Genomic DNA, 22,795 nt, shown 5'->3' on the forward strand with positions numbered 1-22,795 from the left:
AATGAAGGTGATGCTACTAACTATAGCACCAGTGATACATAGGTATTTTTACCTATAAAATAGTCAAATTAAATATTTTCAAAATTTTAGGACAGTATTTTGCTACAGATTTTGTTATAATATTACCTGGGTTTGCTGTGTCACTTTATTCCTTCATTGATGTAAAAAATATATATAAAAATAGAAAAACATTAATTGTATCTTGCATTATAAGAGACTGGGCCACATTAAGTTCATTCAGTGCCAAATGCAATGCATTTTTTTTGACAAGCATTAACAACTGTATTTCTGTTGCAATTAAAGACTTTTTGCTAATCAGCCTTCACTGTCACAGCATATTTTGCTTGTTGGTTGATGGATTTACAGTTGGCTTCTCATAGCTTTGATAGACAAAAAAGCAGCAAACAATATTCTGTAAAGTAAAAGGGTGGACATGCTTTTATTCTCAGTCCGTGTGTGCACCATAAAAGGTATTTGCTTTTACTGTTAATGCTCAAAGCTTAACAACAAGTCGGGTGCAGTTATTGTTCTCCTCCTCTGAGCGTTAGAAATATGAACAATGGGTGCCAGGTATAAATAGCTTGTATTCAACACAAACACTGGATACACTGAAACAGCTTGTTCTTATTAATCACAATGTGAACTGATATTACGGTCTGTTTTTATTGCATAGGTCACATGAGTCAAAGTATGAATTTAAAAGAAGGCAAAGTCAACAACAATACTCCAAACCAAACAGCAGCCACGCATAACTAAAGGGAAAATGTTAGCCGGGGGTTAACCCAAGAATGTGTGCCCAACAGCTTGTCAATGTGGCATGATAAACCATCCCAAACAATTAGCATGGGAACACATACGCTGTCAAAGAGGGGTGAGACAAAAGGGTCAGAGGTTCCTCAACATGCTGTATGGGTCCGACCTCTGATCAGCTTGACACTGCGCAGCGTGAATAGCTGGGAAGAGCAACCGTGGGACGGAGAGGTCAGCGGGACTCAATGATGTGAGCTTTAATGTCCACAGATAGGGGACACGGGACAGGAATGGTCTTTGACATCTTAATTAGCTTCGACATCTTACTTTAAAAAGGCTTGAAATAGCAACGTACGACTACACACCAATCAAAACTTTGATCTGAGATTATAAATATCAATTAAAACCACATTGTTAGATCCGACTAATAAAAAATAGGAGAATGTTTATACTGAAAATTGCTTGTTTTTATTATTGATATGGCTTTATGTGCAAAGTGTGGGATGATTACTGAAATATTCAAGGGTTTGAAATTGTTCCTATGTTTTAAATTCCTTATAGACAGGGACCAGAGAAAATGCTGTAATAGAAAGAGGTCAAGTCGGGTTAACTCGTACTCTATAGAGCAGAGTTGCAGATGTTTGCTCTATATTTTTGATTACATTTATGTATCAAAACACCATTTATTTTAAATTTTTTTCATATTTTGTGTGCTTGACATTAATTCACAAGAAGTGGAAAATATTAACCAATTAGATCATCTCATACATTTTGATTTTAATCCAGAAGTAGGTCATACAGTTTGAATATTGTAGTGATCTATGCCTCATAATATTAGAGAAGTGCAGAATATATTTCAGAGATGGGCTCTCACAGCATCAGAGACTCCTCACACACTCTGCATAAACGTTTTGAACAGTCACCACCAAGCACAAAGTAAAAATCACAGTATTGCAGTTGTTTTTTTTTTATTTAAAAATACTTCACACAAATCCGTTGAATAATCCCAGGGAAACACAGTCACATTTCTTTGTAAACTGCTTGTTCAAAAAACAAAATTATTCTGAACTGAATTGATAAATCTCATTTATTAATTACTGTTTCCATGTGTGGCTCTTACAGAATCATCGGACGCCGACGCAGGCCATCCCTCCCACTGCTGATGCCTGACTGGGATGTTGGTCAAGTCCGAAATGTTCCTCTTGACCTAGAAAGAACAATAAAATAAAATTACAACAATATGAACAATGGAAAACTCACACCGTCAATGACTCAGGGAAGTTTAGGGCTTCACATTATGTTGTGAAATTTTCATCACTGCAATATTCATATTGCAAAGGATTGCTTGGAGTGGAATAATCGGTGGCTAATTTATTCAAAGTGTTCTAAGTGCACATTTTACATGTTAATGTAATCTTTAGTCTTACAGCTGCAGATGTTCACACCAAAAAAAAAGTCATCATCAATGTTAAGATCATTTACTGAGATGTCAGAGAACGTGTCTGAGGGTAGCCAGTTGTTTCTGGCTGCATGAAGCCCATTCGCACCCTGCTGCTGCACACTGCTGATCAGATGGCCTAGAGAAGGCTCCTACACTTTTCCCTTACTTACAGGACAGACAAATTTAGTTATTATTTGGAAACATTTCTGATTGTGAGTTAATATAATTGTGTGGAAAACTAAACATGCTTCTTTTTTTTTTTATTAACTTTTCCCTTCAGCTCCAAAGTGGGGGAAGCCTGCATCAGTCTGCTCTAGTTACAGTGAGTCAGCATGAGAGATGAACAGACACAGAACAGTTTAAGACTTTAAGGTGGATCAGGTTGGAGTTGGGTAATGTGAACGAATTACCAGCCCAATCACATGTTGTTGGTAGCCAATGAAAAGAGATGCTGGGACATGACAACAAATGCCAATCAACTTTTAAAATGAATGCAGCAACAAGTTGATTTTTGTAATCAGTTAACTTAAAAGTACCCTTCATGACTTTTCAGTCAAAGAAACAAACAGATAATGAGCTTTATTGAATTCACATTAAAAAATTAACACTTAAGTCCCTTTTTATAGACAAAGCAAAATTTCAGCCTTCACCAATTTTTAGTGCCTCAAACAAAACATCTGAACATAATCTAACCAAGGCCATCACTTCTTCTAAGTGCAAATGCAGTTCGATCATCCTGACTCATCTTAAAGATAACAATTCAATCAATATTGTCATTTTGTCTTGACGTAATTGGATCACTAATCATTTAATTAAGGTGTTGAAATGGATCAATGTACTGTTATATTCCTGTTATATTCTTGTGTTCATTCTATATTTTAGATCAAATATAGGAATTTATTGTAGCATACATATATCACGTCCCTTTTACAATTTGAATAACCAGTATGTTGGGTTATTTTTGCAGTGGTAGCAAAAAATATTATGCTCTCAGTGGCTCAGTGGTCAAACAGATACACCATACGCAGAAGCTGAAGCCAAAAACAAAGTCCAGTTTGATACCCGGCCCCGGGACATTTGCTGCATGTTTTCCCTTTTTCTCTCTGCTATTCTTCCTGTTCAGCTACTAATGAATAAGGAACTCTGGTGACATAAAAAAATATATAAAAAGAAAATCATGTTAATTTAGTTCTTTTATCTTTCATTAAATAAATACTATAATACACTGTACTTGAGTTATTACTTCTAAACATTATATATATATCATTTTCACTGGAAAGTGTGGCTATAATTGTTTCCTGAAGATAAGCAAATAGGGCTCAGATTTTATTACTAATCTGCCATTCAAAGGTTAAATAGAAAAATTAGAGGGGAAGCAGAGAAGGATAAGACAAGACAAAAAAAATAGAGCCAGTGTTGTCAGCATTCCTCAGATGCCTCAGCTAATTCCCAGCAACAACAGCCACACACTCTGAAATGAACAGTATTTCTCTTCTCCCATTCATGTGCAGACCCTGTATCAGCATCACTTAATAACATTCCTTGGTTTTAAACAGTTAGCAGCCAGCAGCGGCTCTCTAACCAAGAGCCGTGTTAAACCCTCTGGTGGGTTGTTGGTTTAAAGCCCTCACGCCAGCCCGAATGTGCGCCAGTCAAAGCAGATCAAAGCCCCAAGTTAGCGCCTGAGCTCTGATGATGGCGGGTGCTGGTGAGTTTGTACGGGAGGATCCTGACATTCGGGCCCTGCAGGGCAGGACGCCGACGCTGAAAAAACTACCTATTGTAAAGGAAAGATCCCACCATACATGGAGCAAATCCTGTTTTTGTAACGTGCACCGAAGATAGAGAAGTCCTTCTATGAACTTTGGGCTGCAGCTCATGGTGGTGGAAGTTTAAAGACTGCTACAAACACGAAAGCAAATTTAGGCTATACAGGAAAGACTCTGCAAAACAGTGTATTAATTTTGGGGACAAACATTGTTCTTATTACAAATTACGTCCATGTAATCACACCTGGATATGAATATCTTTTTGTTGAGGTGAGTAAATATTTTACCCGAGTTATCAATCCCTTTGAGAAAATATATTATATTTGTGCTGAACCTGACAGCGTGAAGCAATTTACAGTACAAACAAGGAGAGACAATTTAAAAGAACAATGATAAATGAGTGGCACTTTGCTTCTCTCTTGTAAATCCCACATCACTCCGCTCCGAGTCCATCCTTATGAAGAAACATCCTGGCCAAGATAGCAGGCTGGGGTCAAAGCGGGTGGCCAGTGTTATTACAGAGTGTAATATCTATGTTTGACCAGCCAGACTACAGGGATTTGACTGACCGGCTGGCCGGCCGATGAATGGCGGTGGGGGGAAAGGGAGGAAAAGGAGAGGCATAAACACTAGTAATGAAGAGGCTGCAGTCAGAGGTTAAAGCAGCATCAGAGAAACAACAAACTGACGCCCACCACAAAGAGAGCGAAGGTGAGAGGTGGCGGCGGAGTGGAGCGGAGACAGACAGCAAAAGACACCTGGTGGAGGACAATCTAATCCCGGCACTGAAAGAAAACACAGCGAAACAGCCGGCCTGCCCACCTGAAACCACACAGCGAGGATATGTGCCGTCCTCTCCTGACACGTGCAGAAATACGGTGCAATTATGAGAGTTTTTCGAGACCATATGACAAAATGTTATTTAAGAAAAAAGAATTTAGAACAAAATAACGCAACAGCAGACAGACATCTTTTCTGAAATACTGCAGGTAAACTGCAATTTTTTTTTGTTACAAACACCATAAATGAAGCAATACTGTCTAATGCTGCCCCCTGTCTACCAAGAGCGACAAGTCAAAATGACTTTTTAAAAACTTAGAAGTCTATGGTGGTATTTTATAACGCTGTGGAAATACATACAGAGACAAATTTTACATTTTTCTTTCTTCCACTTCAACGTTTTTAGAGCACTTTCCAACATGAAGAGATTCAATATGGTTCATGAAATAAAATAAATAAAAAATAAAAAGTATAAAAATACACGCTTTTTACATGTAAATAAACTTGATAAGAATATGAAATCAAAAGGAAAGAGGACAATCAGAGAAAATAAAAGCTGAAAATAAAAATCATAAAAAAGTAGAACAAATATTTCTAACTGCATTCTATAAAATTGAACACAATTGGTGTTAAATAGAATTTTAAAAAAAGATATTGTTTCAATAAATGATTATATTTTCTATCAAATTGCAACCAAAATATTTTCTCCATTTGTTGAAAACAAACTGAATGAATTATTAAAAAACAGTAGAGTTTTTAGATCCAGAACAGAAAAATCATGTTGATATAATTTAAGAGTCATAAAATATTAATTTAATTACAAATAGTTCAGTTCAGTTCCTGACTTCCACAGCTATCATCAGAATGCAGCCTTCCAGGTAATTAGCCCCTTGACAAGTAAAATGTTGAGCTTTTCTGCAGGAATTCAGCAGGTAATGAAATAAAATGGCCGTCATAAATGTCTGCATAAATGCATAGTGGCCTGAATTTATTTCAGAGCCGTATGTACGTCTGAGTTCTCCAACATAAAGGAGACTCAGGTCTGGCCAATACACTCAACGACAAAATTAACGATCCGATCATTGTAAATGCCGTTTGCCTATAATCCCTGGCTGGAAGCAAATCAAAGAGAAGGAAAGGTTTCCATTAAACAGTCACAAGCTCTTTCTCTCAGTCTGTCTTGTTCTTTATCTTCATCCCATCTCAGCACCAGATGCCTTTCTTTCATTTTGCTTCCCATCCAGCCTTGCTTTTCTCAGTCTCGCAGCCCCTGTCTGCGTTTGGTCCCCTATGTCTCTCAGCTGCAGGGTAAAGGATGGGGCCTCAGGGGGAGGATGGGGGAAGAATCCCCAGTACAACTGGTCTGGTCACGGACAAACTGGGACCCAGCAGCCATCCCTATTCTACCCGGTACTCCCCTGGCAAACATTTGCTCTGCAGCTTAGCCCAGAAGCTAGCCAGCAACATAGCCCACCCCACCCCAAACTCTTGTCTGGTTATGCCAATCAAGAACCAACACAAACTTTGGTTTAAAGGATGGCAAAGAGGGAAAAAAAAGGGTTGAGGAGAGATGCTGGGGGAGGCGTAAAGAAAGAAGAAATAGAAAGCGGAGGGATAAGGGAAGATTGTTGGGATTCTATGGCCAAAATAAATAAAAGGAGAAGATAAGACTCTTTCTTTACTGATATGCACAGATAGGACTGAAGATCTTAAGCTAAAAAAATAAGAAACTATCAATGGAAAAAAAAAACCCTTTGGCAAAGCCAGAGGTGAGGAAAAACAGACTCAGACAGACTGAAAATGTTACAATGTTTTTAATGGAAGCGAAAAGAAATAACTTCAGCTGTAGAAAATAGTTCCAAGTACCCGTTTTTCTTGTTTTTCAGTCAAAGTTTTTTTTTTATCATAAAAAAGTCAGACAAAGCAGCTTCAACCTTGTTGAAGATGCTCCTACATGAGGTGAATATTTTTTCACTTCTTGCGAGCAGCAGCATTTTTAAAGACTTTGCATACACGGCCTGCACATCTCATGTGTGCAGGTTAAAGTTCTAGGTCTCATTTTCTCAGCAGGGGACTTTCAGATGTCTAAAGACAAACATGTGTAAGGAAAAGACCACGATATGGAGGCCTGTTTAAGCCCACATTGTCCCTTCTCTGTCCGCTCTTGCCTCTTACGGCACCCCCCACCAAGCTAACACTCCTCGGTCTCTTTTCTGTGACCGCAGCTCCCACTCCCACACCATAGGGGCCCCTCCCCTGTGTTTGTAATCCCAGCAGAAACACTTAAGGTTCACAGTGGGTGCTCATCAAAACCATCTGCCTTAGAGGAGAGTGAAAGTACAAAAAAAAAAAGTAAAAGATGATGAAATGGGGAGAAAATTGTAGAGCGCGAAGGACGTCCAGGCAGGCAGGCAGGCAGCTTCTCCAGTTAAGAAGCTAGTCAAACTAATTTAATCAATTAGCACCATTACAGGCTCCGCTAGAAGCCTGATTATTAATCATGCGTTCTTCCGCTCTATGGAAGGTCCATGAATTAACCACAGTGGCTGCACAGAGCAAAACAGATGAAAGGCCGACTTTTGCTTTGAGATTAAATAACTAGTTTGGATGTAAAACATGACAACCAGAGAGAACACCTGGTTCCTAATTATATTCCTAAAGACACTGAAGCAGCTGATACCAACCAGAGAAAGAACATATCAGGCGACGGGAATTAGCCAATTTCCAGCTTCACAGTTCCGAAGTGATCGTCCCTCAGAGTGGAAGTTATAACTAAGTGCAGCAGTGCTTAAGTTATCGATATTCAGTGCTGATTAGGTTGTTTCAGAATGAAGTCAGCAACAAAAAAGATGTAAGAAGATATATCAAAAGAGCAGCATTGTCCATAGCCTTGTACACACAGTGTTATTTCAATTATTTTGGGAGTTTAACATCCCACTGTGCAACAGGAGATGTCCAATGTGTGATCTGATGCTGAAGCAGACTCACATCAGAGACAGAATCTCAACGAGAGGGAAGCAAAGTAACAGGTTTTCTTTCCTTCCTATTAGACTCGGACTGTAAAAAGAGAGAGAGGAGGAAAAGAAGACAACCGTGGAAGGTTTCTTAACTTAGAAAAAACAGATAATAATCAGATATCTGCTAGAGCAGCAGTCATGCTGCATGACTATCCCACACCGCTTGATATTTTTCGCAGGTTGATCTATATCAATTTAATCCCAAACAAAAAATAATCAAACATTTTGAACCAAGCTTTCATTCGGAGGCCCAGAAAATAACAAAAACACTGAACAGAAAGCAGCAAAGGTTCGGCTTTTGAGTTTCAACCTGTCATTGTACACACCGACATATTTCAGTGTATGCACACAGAGACAGAAGCTTTAATAATGCTTGCTATACAACATGCTAGAATAAGATGCTGGAGACTTAAACTTTGTTTTGTAAAATCTGCATGAGCAGGTCAGCTCTTTACATACAACAGAAAATCTTTGAACTCCGATTGGTGCATCTCTAAGAAAAAGAAAAGAAAGATTAATTTCTTCATTTAGTGTTGCAGAGTGATGATTCCACCTGGCTTTACTTTGTGAAGTGCATTCACAAAAACGAGACGGCAGAGTATGTGTCATTAATTATGAATAACGTCTACTCAGGTCTCCCTTTTGCAGATGAGGTGAGACCAGGGCAGTGATGTATGTATGTATGTGCAGACAAGACGGTTTCAGCTCACAAACACTGACACACAAACACACACTCATCTGCATAGGCACATGGACCCACATGTTTCATAACCTTTAAACTACTTTCAATGCAGATAGAACAACCTGTGCCTTCACGCAGGCTCCAGGATTAATATTTCATAAGCAGCCAAATCTACTGTTTAGTTTCAGATGAAGAAAATGAACGGACTCTTCGACTGCTCCCGCATGCCTTGATCAAACAATGTTCAGTCATTTAAACTGCCTCTGCCTCAGCAGTTCTGCAGTGTTGGAGGAAGAAGGGGAAAAAGACGCAGTGTATACTGGGAGCAGGAGGAAAGAGGGGGCTGCACCAGACCACAGCTGTGAGAGTAATTATGTGCTCCGAAATGTGATCATTTGTGATGAATAATGAATCGATGGCGTAGATAGACTAGCAATGTTTGGCAAATAGAAGGAAAGCCGTGTTATGGGGAAATGAGAATCAGGTGCAATAATATTATGGAGGTGAGAACCTGCGGGTGCCTTACAGAGAACTTCTGTACGAGTCTGTGAGGGTGCTTCACGGTCGGTGCTCGCATGCTGTTGTGGCGTCTTACCTCTTGTATAGTTTTGGAGCCGGGAAAATTGAGGTTGTAGTCCCTCTGAGCCTCACGGTGGCTGATGACCAGCAGGAAGTTCTGATTTAGCGAATCTTGAAGTGCACTAAATGACAAGGAAAACAAGAAGCTGTCAAAAAAAAAAATGTTAAGCTAATTAAACCAAAGGAGGCAACACATAATAATGACACGCGACAAAAAAAGACAGATGCAAGAAAAACAAACATAATCTCTGAGACAAAGATTAGGCAAGCTGAAACTTGTCAAGCAAGAGTGACCTGCAGGCCCCCAGCGAAGTGGGTGCCTCCTCAAGGGGCCCGTCAGCCATTTTACTGGTCGTGTCTTAACAAGTCTGGCCCGAGCGCTGCTCAGCACAGCAGGCTCTCGCAACATGACCACCTGCACGGTAACAGCATGGAGCCCATCAACCTGTATTACAGCCAACTAACCCAGGAGAGCCTTCAGCCATTCATCTCCCTCTGAAGTAGACTTGAATGTAACACAAACTACAGTAGCTTACCATCTTTTAACAATGTGCTTGGGTGGGGCATCAACAACTATCATGGCAGGTTAAATTATTGAAATGTATGCATTATTGTTAATTTGATGCTTTCTTCTCACCTATATTAGATCTGCTTACAAAGCCATGCAAAAGCATTCTCAACCCTTTAACATTTTCACATCCAACCTCAAATCTCATTGAATTTTAGTGGAATTTTTTTGCCATAGGTGAACAAAAAGTAGTCAGTAAAATAGGGATTTTTTTTTTGGCATAATGTTTTCAATCCCTATGAGTCCATATTGAGCAGTCTATAGCCTCTATTGGTCTCTACCACCTTTGCACTTCTAGTAGAAGCTGCTCAAGTTCACTTATATTGGACAGAAGGCGTCTGTGAACATCTCTTCTCATGTCTTGCCACAGATAATCAATTGGATCTGGACTTTCACTGGGCCATTTAAACACATGAATACATTTGATCTAAAGCATTCCACCTTGTTGTTTGACCACAACAGGGTTTTGTCCATAATTGTTCTTTATTTAGCTCCATTTATGTTACCTTCACCTCCAACCAGCGACCTTGTGCCTAACAAAGAAAAGCATGATGGTGTGTTCGAAGTGATGCGTAATGTTAGTTTTGCATGTAGTCCAAATAGCTCAATTTTGGCCTCATCTGGCCATGGCATCTTCTCTCCTGTGCCACCAAAATGGTTTGTGGAAAATTGCAAAAAGGATTTTTTTTAAATGATTTTCAAAAATAACTTTCTCTAAAAATCTTAAAAAACATTTTCTTTCGCGCGACATTTACACTGTCCTTTTGCTGGCCTTTCACATAAAATCCCGACAAAAGGCACTGAAGTCTGGGGTAGAAAAATTTAACTACACTTGGTAGATAAAGTACTACTGGATATGTCTCAACTTGTGAGCCATCACTTTAAGAACACTTGATGGATCCAGTTGACCTGCAGTGAATAATTTGATTTGCATAAAGTTTTTTTTAATGCTTAAACACCTTTATGCCCAATAAAAGTGTCTATTGTTCCCAATAAAGGTGTTTATCGTGCCCAATAAAGGTAACCAATAAACTTCAAAATAAAAACTTCAAAATAACATCTGCAAAATATCAAACATTTCTAAGTTGCTTATTATAAATGAAAACATTTGATCATCTACTAATAAAATGTAACGGCTAAATATTGCAGCTTTTGTTTTGACCAATAGAAATACCAAATATAGCCAGCAGAGAGTGTTTACAGGTAATCTCTGTCGTGATGTGTTGTTTCTGGACCGGCACCAATAACTCGCAAAGTAACTTGCGGCAATGTCTGAGCAACAGAGCAAAAAAAGCGAAGATGGAGGGGATTCAACTTTTGGAGGCTTCGTTTACAACAAGCTGCGAGGTTAAGTAGCGTTTTGAGCAAATGCTGGGTCTGTGAGGGTGAATAGCAATGGGAGGCTTAAAGGCCGAAACAGGCACTTAATCAGGGCTCAGAAACCAAGGAGAGGAGGAAGACTTTAGAGAAAGAGGAGGATGAGGGAATTAATATGTAGCGCACACATTAATTATGCAATCACACCCTTAATCTGTGCAGATCTGGACGAGCTTATGTTAACAGAAGCTCAAATTTACTGTAATGACAGCATATTTACATTGACTAAAACTACGAAATCAATATGTAAATGTAATGTTTGTTGTAGCTAACTGGAGAAGATTGGAAAAGTGGGAAGTGGGAAGGATGGCTGCATATGTAATGGGGCTGAGCAGAAGGATGAAGGATGGGTGTGTATGTGTGTTTGCAAAAGAAGGAGAGAGAGAGAAAATGAGGAGAAAAAGAAGGGGTAGGGACACATAAATAAGGATCTAGCTAATATCATGATTATGTTTGGACACGGTCCCGAGCTGCTGCTGGCAGGCAGCTAAACTCCTAAATAGGCAGAGATAGAGGGTAAACTGAGAGGAAGTGTTACTCTGTCCTTCCAAGCAAAGAAGGAACATCTTATCAGTCATTTGTGGCAGGCTGACAAAACATTTGGTGCATTTGTGGGTAGAGTTCTGTTCAAGATTTACTTTTTTTTTTTTTGTAATGTTCTATACAACAAATATAGTCACTTCAAACATCCAATGCATTCTGCAAGAAATATAAAAAAAAATCTGTCATACATAATGAGTCATTTCTTTTGTAATTTGCCATCTGGTTAAAGAAGTCTGCTGCATTAAATAAATATATATATATGAACCAGACAAGCATGCTTCAAGTAGAGATGAGCTGAGATGTTCACCACAGTCGACTGATTTCCATGTTGATCAGCCCTGACCAGTGACCAGCTGGGCTACAAACTCAAAAGTCTGACTTTTTTTTTTTCAATCAGTGAGTTTAAGCATTTAAAAACACATCATTCTTAAATGTTGCCAGATCTCTAAACAACTTCGACCCAAAGGAGTTCGGAAGTTGTTCTGAGAGAAGACTATTCAACAGCTTGCCATTTTAAGTATTAGAGAGGTGTCTAAAAATAAAGTTAGATGAAACAGCATTTCTTATGACATGTCAAGACAGGTTTATGATTCTTTCAGGCTGCAATGGAGAGCATTAACAGGACGACAGAACGTTTTACGTCAAAGATTTTCTTTTTTTTGCTCTAACATTTTAACCTCAGTCTGTCAATGAAAATGAAGGATTTGGAAATGCTGGCGGACTTTTGGAAATGTGAGTGTTAAGATAAGGGTTCAAATGATCTAAGCCAGGGGTTTTCAAAGTATGAAAGGGTGAGCCCCCCTTCAAGGAGCCTAAGGCCTGCGGCCCCCCCCCCCCCCCCCCAGGGAGGTGGAGTTCTAAAAACTCCACCTTCAGCCCTGCTCTGGCCAAAACCAGTGATGGTATAGTTACTTCGAAAAAGTAACTTTAATCGGACTACTGATTACTCCTTGAAAAAGTAACTTAGTTATATTACTGACTACTTGACTTGGAAAGTAACTAAGTTACTTTCCAAGTCAAGTAGTAACTAACTGCAGGAAAGTAACTAAATGCAGGATTAAGTAACTTTTTAGTTACTTTCAGCAGCTGCTAACAACAACGCTCCGCCTCCTGTGAAAATCACATTGAGCTTTGCCAATACTTAATTGTAAGTTATTTTATAATGGTAACATCAACAATGTGTCTCCACTGATAAGGTTGAACTGAAGAGGAGATTGTACAAAAAATAAAAAACATGAGTAATTTGTGTGGTCCACTGTTGTCTGGAAAACTCTAAGGAGGATTTTAAAGCCCCCTCCCCCAGCCTCCAGATTCTCGTTCGCCCCTGAGTTTGATGTCTTGGCGCACAGAGCTCCTCCTGCAGCTCCACAGCTCCGATGGCTGCGACACTTACCGTAATATTAATAATTATAACGGTGCTAACTTGCCATTATAACTATTGCCAACTACGGACACGTTTATTCGTGGCTGTTTTCACGTTTATTGCGCTGTTTATATTGGTCTCGATGTTTGCAGTTTTCTGGAGCGCAACGCGAAGTTCGATGTTATTGAGAGGTAATAAATTAAGTTGGCATTAACAAAGACACAGCGGGACGGATCATCCGGGAAATGATGAACAGGGAGAGACGGAGTAAAACTACCTTAATGACGGACAAATTCTGGGATTTATTGTGAGTCTCTGCTTATTTCCAAGCCCAAATGAGCAACTTCACGTTCAAAAACGAGCCCAAAAAAGCGCAACACGCCACTCATTAAATTTGCAAGCGACTTTTAAAAAATGAAGCCCAAAGCCGCTTATAATAATCGGACTTGGCGACAGAAACTCAAAATAGTTCCAGTTTTTCCACCAACAAAATGCGCATCTCCCTGCATTGTTTACATTTCTGTTGCATAGAGACGTCGGTCACTCGACAAGACGCGTAGAGGAAATACGATTAAATAACAAAAGAAGATAGTAACGCACAGTAACGCAAAAATGATTTTGATAAGTAACTATAGTCTGACTACTGGATTTGAAATAGCAACGTGTTAGATTAATCGTTACGAAAAAAAGTGGTCCGACGTCAGTAACATTACTGACATCACTGGCCAAACATCCTCTAAGGGGGGAAACATTTCCACTGATCCCCGCTCCACACACGCACCCCACATTACCAACTTTTTCCTAAATCCACAGAGTTGATCGTGTGCTCAAAAAAACGCTTTCTCTCATCAGTAGACAGCAAGCAGATAGCTTTTCCGGTTTATTTTTTTCTCGCTCTGGCGCCTCGGGAGGCGCGCCTCACACTTTGAAAACCGCCGATCTAAGCTATTGAATACACCTGGACAGTTTTACTAGAGATGCTCTCAAATATAAAATCCTAAAGATAGTTTAGAAATTCAACTGTAATCCTTCTTTATTTTAAATTAATAGTCTTGTTTTACAGTGACTGTCTTTTCTTTCACACAGTGTGAGATCTTCTTTGCTACAATGCAACCGACAGCCACTCACGACAGAAACGCTATAAGTAAATATTTTGAATACTCTTCTTATGTCCTCTTAAATTAATGAATCAGAATGATCTACAGTCAGTATCGGCAGGTTAACGTTCTACGAAAATTGAAAACTTGGCACAAATAAATTGTGGTCGATGCATCTGTAATTTGGGGCGTTTTCTCTCATTGAAGCGCCGAAGCAGGCCCCCGAAGCAGTCCAGGGTTGAAATATGGATGTCTTTGTGTTTGCCTCTGCCAACAGAGGTCTTTTTCTCACTCAACACACATAGTCGGTGGCATCTAGGTCAGCCTGCAACATCTCTGGAGGCTCTTGACGTGGGCATTAGGGTGAGGAAGGGAAATGTCATTTAACTTTATGGGCAGGAAAAAGGCAGCGTTGTGCAGGGGAGAAGAGCAGGCTAAACAGATTGGTTTCATTCTGAGGTAAGCCCGTCGTCTCAGCTGCGGCTCCCACTGGCACAGAGCAGACTCCAGACCTTATTAAAGAAGTATTGCCAGACACAGAGATGCACATGCATGCACACAATGTGACATGTGCCTGAAAAACACTAGCGCACACTATGCACTGAAAAATTGTACTACACATGACCTCTCTTAAATTTTCATAAATATGCTGGCAACATGTGCTTTTACTTCTCAGATCGCTTAAAAACACACTGAGGAGAACGCGAGGTAACCTGTCATACCTTCTCAGAAGGCATCAAGAAGTACACATGATGTCTTCTTACCTCCGCCACATTTTACATCCACAACAAAGCAGAAAAATGTGAAACCACTCAGGCTCTGCTCTGTTTTGGTCTGCCATTTTGTCCGAAAATGACATAAGACGCTAATTGCTGAATCCTTTCCATCAGGCTTCATAAGCGCTCTCCCTCTACAGCTCTATGTTTCTGCATCTAGATCGCTCTCACAGAGCTGAGTGAACGAGAAGCTAAGACAAATTTTAACAAAGAAACAAAACAAAAAAAAAAAAACACAAACGCATAAAACCTAATGAGTCCTTCTGCGATTTTAAACTTCTTTGAGAGTTCAAATTAAAATAACCTTTCATTGGCAAACACGCCTGCTGGGAGCTGGAGCGAAGAATAAACAAGAAAGGAAACAGGCTCCTTTGAAATATTCATCAGGCCTTCATCATTAATGCAGGAGATTAGCTCCTCCTCAACACTCTCTTGTATTCACAGAGAGTCATTGACATGGCCGTCCTCAGACCCCGGGCTTTCACACTGCACTGCTAACTGCACATCACATCGCTAACTAAATAACTACCTGAGGAGGATTGGTGCTCAGAGGAAAATCTCCCAAAGCCTCTAGATTTATTTCTAATCAAACAAGACGAACAAGGAAAGTTTGCTCAGCGCGACCGTAATGCAGCTCCGTATAATCGCTCCATTCGGTTTAGGTGTGTGCGGTGAGAACCAGGCACTACAAAGTGATCGCCGGAGACACATTTCATGGGACATTTTCATTGTCACTCAGCAACAATTTAGAGCAAATCAAACCCATGAAACTAAATTTGAGTCATTTTATTGATATTACTAATGCAGATGTACAACTTTGTTTGGGAAGTAACGGTCTTACTTTAAAAAAAAGTGGGCCTGCTCATCACTTGATATGATTGACAGTAACTCAGCAATTTATACTGGAACTGAGTTTTTACATCATTAATTATTTCATGAAAAGCCTTGTATTCATGCATCGAGTAAAATAAACCGTGTAGAATAATAATACATTTTAAGAAAACAAGCATTATGCTTGAGATACAATAAAGTCAACTTTTTCTAAAATAATCCCACAAGGGACCATATTCTAATTTGAGGGATTGTAATGAATGATCTTCATTACTGGGACTATTTTTACTTAAGTCACTGTAAAGCACTTTAAAAGCACTTTTTGCCCTTTATTAACAAGCACTTTCTTTAGTGCTGCACTTTAAGCATAGATTTGCACATAAATAACAATTTGCACACAAGAGGTTTTAATTGTATTTATTGAGTATTTTTAGTGATTAGCATGTAGCCTTTTGTTCTGGGCTCTGCACAACTGCTCCTCATTGAGAAGTGAGGTGGTTGCCTGTGAAGGGAGGATAATTGTTGCCCAGAACAATGAGCTACTGGTGGGTAAAACTGAGCAAATGTTTGTGCATCATCTGTTAAGTGTGGAGTGCTAATATGAAGTGAATCACCTGTCTTTTCTGTGTCCTCTCCAGGGTGCTTGGACAAATACTGCCCCGGGGGTTCAGACACCATTCATAGGTTCTGGGAGAGGCCATTGAAAAAGGGTTTTGTGGCGTTTCATTATGGTGTAATTGATAAAACATAAAATATCTACAAAACGTAAATGGAAATGTTTGTATTTAGTAAAAGGTATTTTATTTAAATAGGTGGAGATTGGTGAATTGAGATCCCCCTGTGAATTAAAGGTGGTTTGGTCCGTCACAGCTGGGACTATTTAAGGCTGCAGTTTCACCTGTGAAATGATTATTGATGCTGTGAGAAGAATAAAATGCTGTTCCACCCGACTCTGCCTCAACTTTTCATCTTCACTCTAAAATCCAGCCGTAAAAGGCCGCCTTGTTACAGGGATATTGCATAGATTTTTTTTTTTTAACTCAGTTTTGCTAAATTATAGTGTGCTGTTGGCCCAGTTTTACTTTTTCACAAGAGGCCAACACATCCTCATTTACTGCTCACTTTCTTTTAGGTTTATGCTTCCTATAAAATAGCAAAACTATCACACAATACATAAAAAAATAGTCTAATATAAGATATCAAAGGGATACAGATAGATTTTAAAAAAACATTAACAATAAGAGTTGCTGTCAGTCTTACTGCGTGTCATTAGTGAAAACTATTTGCTGACATCGATACAAATTGTGCAAAGGTGTGTTGATGTCTTAGAAACCAGTTACTACAACTTTAGCATTAAAGAGCATGCTTTTTATTTAGCCGAGTGAATTTCAGAAAGCTATTTAAAAATATGAAAAAGGTGTCATTAATGATATTGTTTAACAAAACATTAAGAGACAAGTGAATAAATTAGTTACTGGATTTCAGGTTATAAAACGTTGAAAACCAGTAAAAAGTTTTCCATCATAACATTCCCACAGAGTAAAGTCAGTTTAATGAGAAACCAAAGAAAGTACTGAGACCACAGAATAACACGGAGTTGCCACTCCCACACCTGTTTCTGCACACTGCCAGTCAGATGGATGAAAGCCAGCTCCTATAGCTACTTTCCAACACTTACAAGAAACACAGAAATACTCCCAGACACGAAAAACTCAGACAGTTCTGGTGTGTAAACATTTCAGGAGCTCCTAAGCAGTAGTCAAATAGACTGCAGGCTGGCTACCTGAGCAGATAGCCTGACTAACCAGCTAACCCAGCCTGGTAGACTCCTAGCATCACTGTACAAAGAGCAGAGCAAGAAAAGGTACAGCATTCTGAACAATAAACACTAGAAAACTATTACTATTTAGATTGTGTTCATTCTATAGTTTAAGTCCTTGCACCAAAATAAAAATATTTAGATTTTTATGTCATTAAAACTGTATTAATTAGTGGTACATGATTTACAAGCAGTTGGAAAGTTAAATTAGCTTCTTTTTGTGTAAATAACATCATATTTTCACTGCTGTCTTGCTCCATGTCTACCACTGAATTGAGCTTATTAATTACTGTAATAATAACTGGAATAAACAATTAGCAAAGTCCAAATAATGTTTATTCTAACACATTAGAGCATCGAATTGGTGTTTTGCTAATAATGTGCCCCAGTTTACCTGGAAAGCTTAGCCGACTGCCTGTATTTACTGCAACAAATTTGTAGACACTGCAAACTAATTGTCAGTGCACTGTGAATATATGGTGTGAGAACAGTTTATTTTTATTCCAAGCTAACAGCTTGTTTGGTCCCCTACCAGGGGGGCCGCTCCCCTCATTTTCTGTGATCTGTCACCCAGCCTCTCCCTGTTTGACAGCAGGGTCATCAGACACACACACATACATACACAAACGTATGTACATTCACAATGGGAGCCCACCCGGGCCTTTCAGCCCCAACTGTCCGCAGCTAAAATAGCTGCTGCAAAATAATGAGCTCCTGTCACCCAAAATGATATCGATAACACTTGGAGGAATGGCAACGGCGCTGCTAAAAAGACGCAGCAGTCAGAGGGGGAGTGAGAAGATGAGGAGAGCGCAGTGGAGGGAAAACCGGGGAGATGAGGGCCATTAGCTGCCAACACAATATAACTACCACTTAGCCTAACTAGCAAGCAAAGAGGCAAACTGCCAAATTACTTACACAAGGGTTCTGCTGACATGAGGATGCTTGTTTTAGTGAGAACTAAGGAGCATTTTTTGGGGGTTTTTTTAATTCACTGTTAAACTATGAACACTGTCTTACAAGTGTACATATTGTGCCACAAAGAGGATGGATTCAGATGACAGCCTATCCAAGTACTAACTCAGGACAATGACTTTATTATTAAACAAAGGATGAAAGAAAAGAAGAGGTGGGCATATATAGTGATTTAACCCACTTTAAAAAATTATTTTAATATACAGATTTGATTATTATTTCTTATTTTACAATCATCATATAGAAGTGTGATATAAAAGTGTATTACTATTGTTCTGATCATGTCCTTGGGAGCAAATTTTTTTTATTTCACCAAATATGTCTACTGATCCAAAAACGGTGCCTAACACCACAAGAATTTCAATGCATAAAAAAATGCAGTAAAGTATGTAATAATTGCAAAATAAAATAAAAAAGATCATAAAAACAAGCAAAATTATCCTCCAGTCAGTGAGGTCTGCATAAGCTTCTAGTCCACTTTTATTTGTTCACTGTCAGTTCAAACACATCTTGATCAATTTACAATAAGAGGCTAAAATAAAGAGATACATTTCTGCAATTGAATTTACCTGACTGTAAAAAAAAAAAAGAAACTGCAAAAATTAGTGATTTGTATGGATATTGCACAAAATGTCTGAAGCGCAAGATATAAAGCTAGACACAAGAAACAATGCTCTGCTGAAAGAAAATACTAGTACATAAGGAGCGGATGAAATGATTATTTACATAACAAGGACTGTGGCAGCTGATGCTCCTTTCAAAATGTCACAGTGGATGGGAGAAAATGAATGTGCAACACAAGGTCAAACGTATCCTGATAAATCAATGACAAGGATATTTGTTGGCTGGATTCTGCTCTATAAGTGGATAAATATTGCCACCTGGTGTTCACTTGCAGGTACTGCATGTACAATAATCTATTTTGCTTGTGAGGAAGGATTGAGGAATGAATAGTAAAAGAGCGTGATAAATGTTGAGCAGCGGTAATGAACGTTACCTGTTTTTGCTGGTGCTGGCAGTAGGGGCGATGTCTGGAGTCAGGACGTACAGGCTGTTGTTCTTGGGAAGGTGTAAACTTCTCAGCACCGTCTGATTACACACATATGGACAAAAATGCTTCTCTTAACTGAAGCAGACTAATTACACCTTCTTTCTTCCTCACTGTGTTTTCATTAACACTGATAAAATCATGCTTGTTACAAAAAAAAACAAAAAACGCTGAAATCCAATCTATGCACGAAAAAGACAAACAGGAGGTGCAGATTTGAATAATTTCAGCTACATTTTTAGTTAATACTTGCCACCGTGAGTTGTTTTAATTCCTAGTAAAACAATTTCTTAAAACCAGAAGACAAACTCACAGTATCTGACACGTCTCCACTCTTCCATCCCTTCAGATGCATTTTGGACGCTGGAATGCCGAGTTCTGTCTGGAGGATTCCTTTAATTTCTCCTGTGGATTTAATAATAATTAAAGCGACGGTCAGCGATGTAAAAATGAGGACAATCTTGTAAGTTTTTCTTTTGTTGAACTCAAAACTAATACCTCTACCAAAAAAAAAAAACATCATTATTTGATAGAATAAGATGCACTTGATAAATTGTCCCAGAAATTATTGCAATAAACAATAATGTTGTTTTGAAATCATTTTCAAGTAAAAATAATGGTAATGGCATAGCAATACAAGTACACCTTCTCAAATATCAAACTATCAAAGAATATTTATTAACATTGAAAGTGGAAGACATTTTAAATATCAAAAATATCCTTCAATTCTGGTTACACAACAGGGCCGGTTGAGACCAAAACACCAGACTGAAGACTTTTGTCATCCAGTTTTTGGTAGAAAGAGAAAGAAAAGAGGAAAACGATAAATCATGAAAATTATCGAACTTGCTTTAATTATATATTTGATATATATTTGACATATCTTTATCAAACACAACCTTTTCTCTCAGAGTGCGAGGTTATGCTTCTGGTGCTCACCAACTGTGCGGCTCTCCTCGAGGACAAGCTCCACTGATCTTTGCCTGTACTCCACCCTGAAGTTTATCATGCGAGGTTGGCGCTCTACAATGTGTCGGGTAGAAGGGCTGATGGGACAAAATGCTGAGGCGGAGGACGATGGAGGAGAGGAGGAGGAAGATGACGAGGAAGGGGGTGGACCCGCACTTCTTGCTGCTGCGTCGGCTGCTTCTGAGAGGCTGGGGGGGCCGTACATGGTGGCCTGGCTCGCCTCGCTGGTAAAGTCACTGCACAGAGATCACAGTTTACTGATATTGTAATTTATAGTGTCAAATTTATGCAATACTAGAAAGACGAAAAAAGGGTCTCAGTTCAAAAACAGTACGAAGAGGTGATAAAAAGTCTCTTTTTTTGCCATATTTTCTTTTATAATATACGTTTATTTGTCGGTGCTGCTTTCTCAGATGATCAACGGTTCACAGTTATCAGAACTGTATTCCTAGAAGGTTGACACAGATTTTACATAAAGGCTCCATTTTATTTAGTTCAGTGAAAATGTTTCTGCCTCGAGGTGTACCTGCACCCCACACAGACCCACCAACAAAAAAATCATAGCACAGCTATCAAGAGATCTACATACTTATTACATACTTATTTATTTACCTACACTTTTCTTTGTACTTCATTGTTTTTGAGTTAATGCAAAAAAGTTGCTCCTAGGTCAGCACTTACTGAATCATCTGATTCCAGAGCCAGAATCATCTGAACCATCTGATGCAGTGAGCAATCCATAAGTTATAAACATCTATAAACTAATCTTTATAGATGCACTGAAAAAAAGAGGAGTATCCAGTCTGTATCTTAACCCTTACTTGGCACAATAAAACTTAGATATATCTGTAACCAGTAATAGTTCACAGTTCAAAATGTCACCATCCCAAAGCCAACCAAACCTTCTGCATCTATGCAGAAAGAAAATCTATTTCAGTGCTCATACAAACAGGGACGTTTTTCTAATTCTGCTAATGCCTGGAAAAGAGGTGACAAGCAGAACGGGAAATGATTTTAGTGCTGGTGTACCTCCCGACTGGCCCCTGCTGACATCATCACTGTTTACTGGTCAACAGCAGCCTTCTCATAACAAAGCCAGCCATTTAGTAAATGTGTAGCCCACCAGTCACACTGCCAACCAGCCTCCATTCAAAGCAACTTGTGTCCTCGACAGAGAGCTGCAGTATTCTCATGGCCTCAAGCCCTTCATGTCTTTTTACTAATGTCTCTTCAATGCATTCAAGAGAGCCAGAAAAGGACTTACTGTAATTTACATTTACCTATTGTAAAATGCCATCAGCTCATCACAAAACACAGATTTGTTCCAATGCATTAGATTGAAAGTCTTTTCACTGTCATGATACTAAAATGTCAAATTTGACGTTTAAAAAGATACTCAATACCGTCAAAGTATCATATGCAAACACAAGGTTTGTTTCTAACTAAAATATCTTTATGCAATCATTCAATATAACAATATTTTAACTTCCTTTATAAGGGTAACACCATTAAGTAAGGGGGAATTCAGCCCTCACTTAGAAAAATGCAGAATTTAAAAGCGTCACTTCCCCATTTTGCAAACTAGTAGATAACACTTAGTATAAATGTTAATGTTCTTTATGGTAGTGTGTATGTCTGATTTATACGTACAACTATTTTAATATATTATATTTGCTTATGTTAATTGTGTGCTTCCATTTGCCTGTCAAATTCATGTTCATACAAATCAATTTCACTACTGAGGCATATATAATATAAAACAAATTATCAATAACTATCAATATTGACTGATAGGAAACTTTTATATCGTGATGCGTTTTTCAGCCCTATCATCCAACCCTAGATCTGTTTCTCTTGAAGTAATCTCTTCCTTGTTTTGGTCAGGTGAGCAGCTGCAGGAAGCGGGGGGGCTGTCACTGTTATTGCTGTGCTGCTGATGGAAGAATTGCAACAATTTTGGGCAAATGAAGATGGGTTAGTTTGTATCAACTTGGACTCAAATGAGCATCTTTGTAAAATACATTTTTCTACTGTCTATCGTATTTTGACAATCCTAGGATCCTCTTAGGAATATTGACTTCCTCTAACAGAGTCAGCAGTCGTTACCTTTGTAAGATCCCATTCTCCTGTGGTATCACTCCATTGATGGCTGCCTGTAACAAAAGCAAAACTACATTTTACAACAAGATACAATTACATGAATGTGTTTATGCAATGTCCAAAACACCAAGTGTAAAACTCAACATTAAATCTGTGTAATCTAAAACAATAAGGCAACTATCAAAAGAGCTTATTAAAGATGAGAGACAGTGCGTCGTCATATTAAAGAGGACACTGTGACATCACTGGCTCGGTGTTTTCAGAAATGTCAACTATGGCAAAAAGTGTGAGCTGGAATATTCAGAGAGGCT

General features: G+C 38.8%; 1 protein-coding gene across 1 annotated transcript in view; it reads right to left on the reverse strand.

Moving 5' to 3' along the window:
• The window catches only part of faf1 (Fas (TNFRSF6) associated factor 1), a 70,629-nt gene that overhangs the window by 42,839 nt on the left and 4,995 nt on the right, over positions 1 to 22,795 (reverse strand). Inside the window, exons 3-8 of the mRNA XM_044129974.1 lie at positions 22,491 to 22,537; positions 20,355 to 20,620; positions 19,729 to 19,820; positions 19,365 to 19,456; positions 9,035 to 9,140; positions 1,871 to 1,957 (exon numbers count right to left, since the gene is read on the reverse strand). Of these exons, the coding sequence (XP_043985909.1) occupies positions 1,871 to 1,957; positions 9,035 to 9,140; positions 19,365 to 19,456; positions 19,729 to 19,820; positions 20,355 to 20,620; positions 22,491 to 22,537 (690 nt within the window). The remainder of the gene's footprint in view (positions 1 to 1,870; positions 1,958 to 9,034; positions 9,141 to 19,364; positions 19,457 to 19,728; positions 19,821 to 20,354; positions 20,621 to 22,490; positions 22,538 to 22,795) is intronic.

Source organism: Gambusia affinis, linkage group LG10 (assembly GCF_019740435.1).
Source record: "Gambusia affinis linkage group LG10, SWU_Gaff_1.0, whole genome shotgun sequence".
Lineage (NCBI taxonomy): Eukaryota > Metazoa > Chordata > Actinopteri > Cyprinodontiformes > Poeciliidae > Gambusia > Gambusia affinis.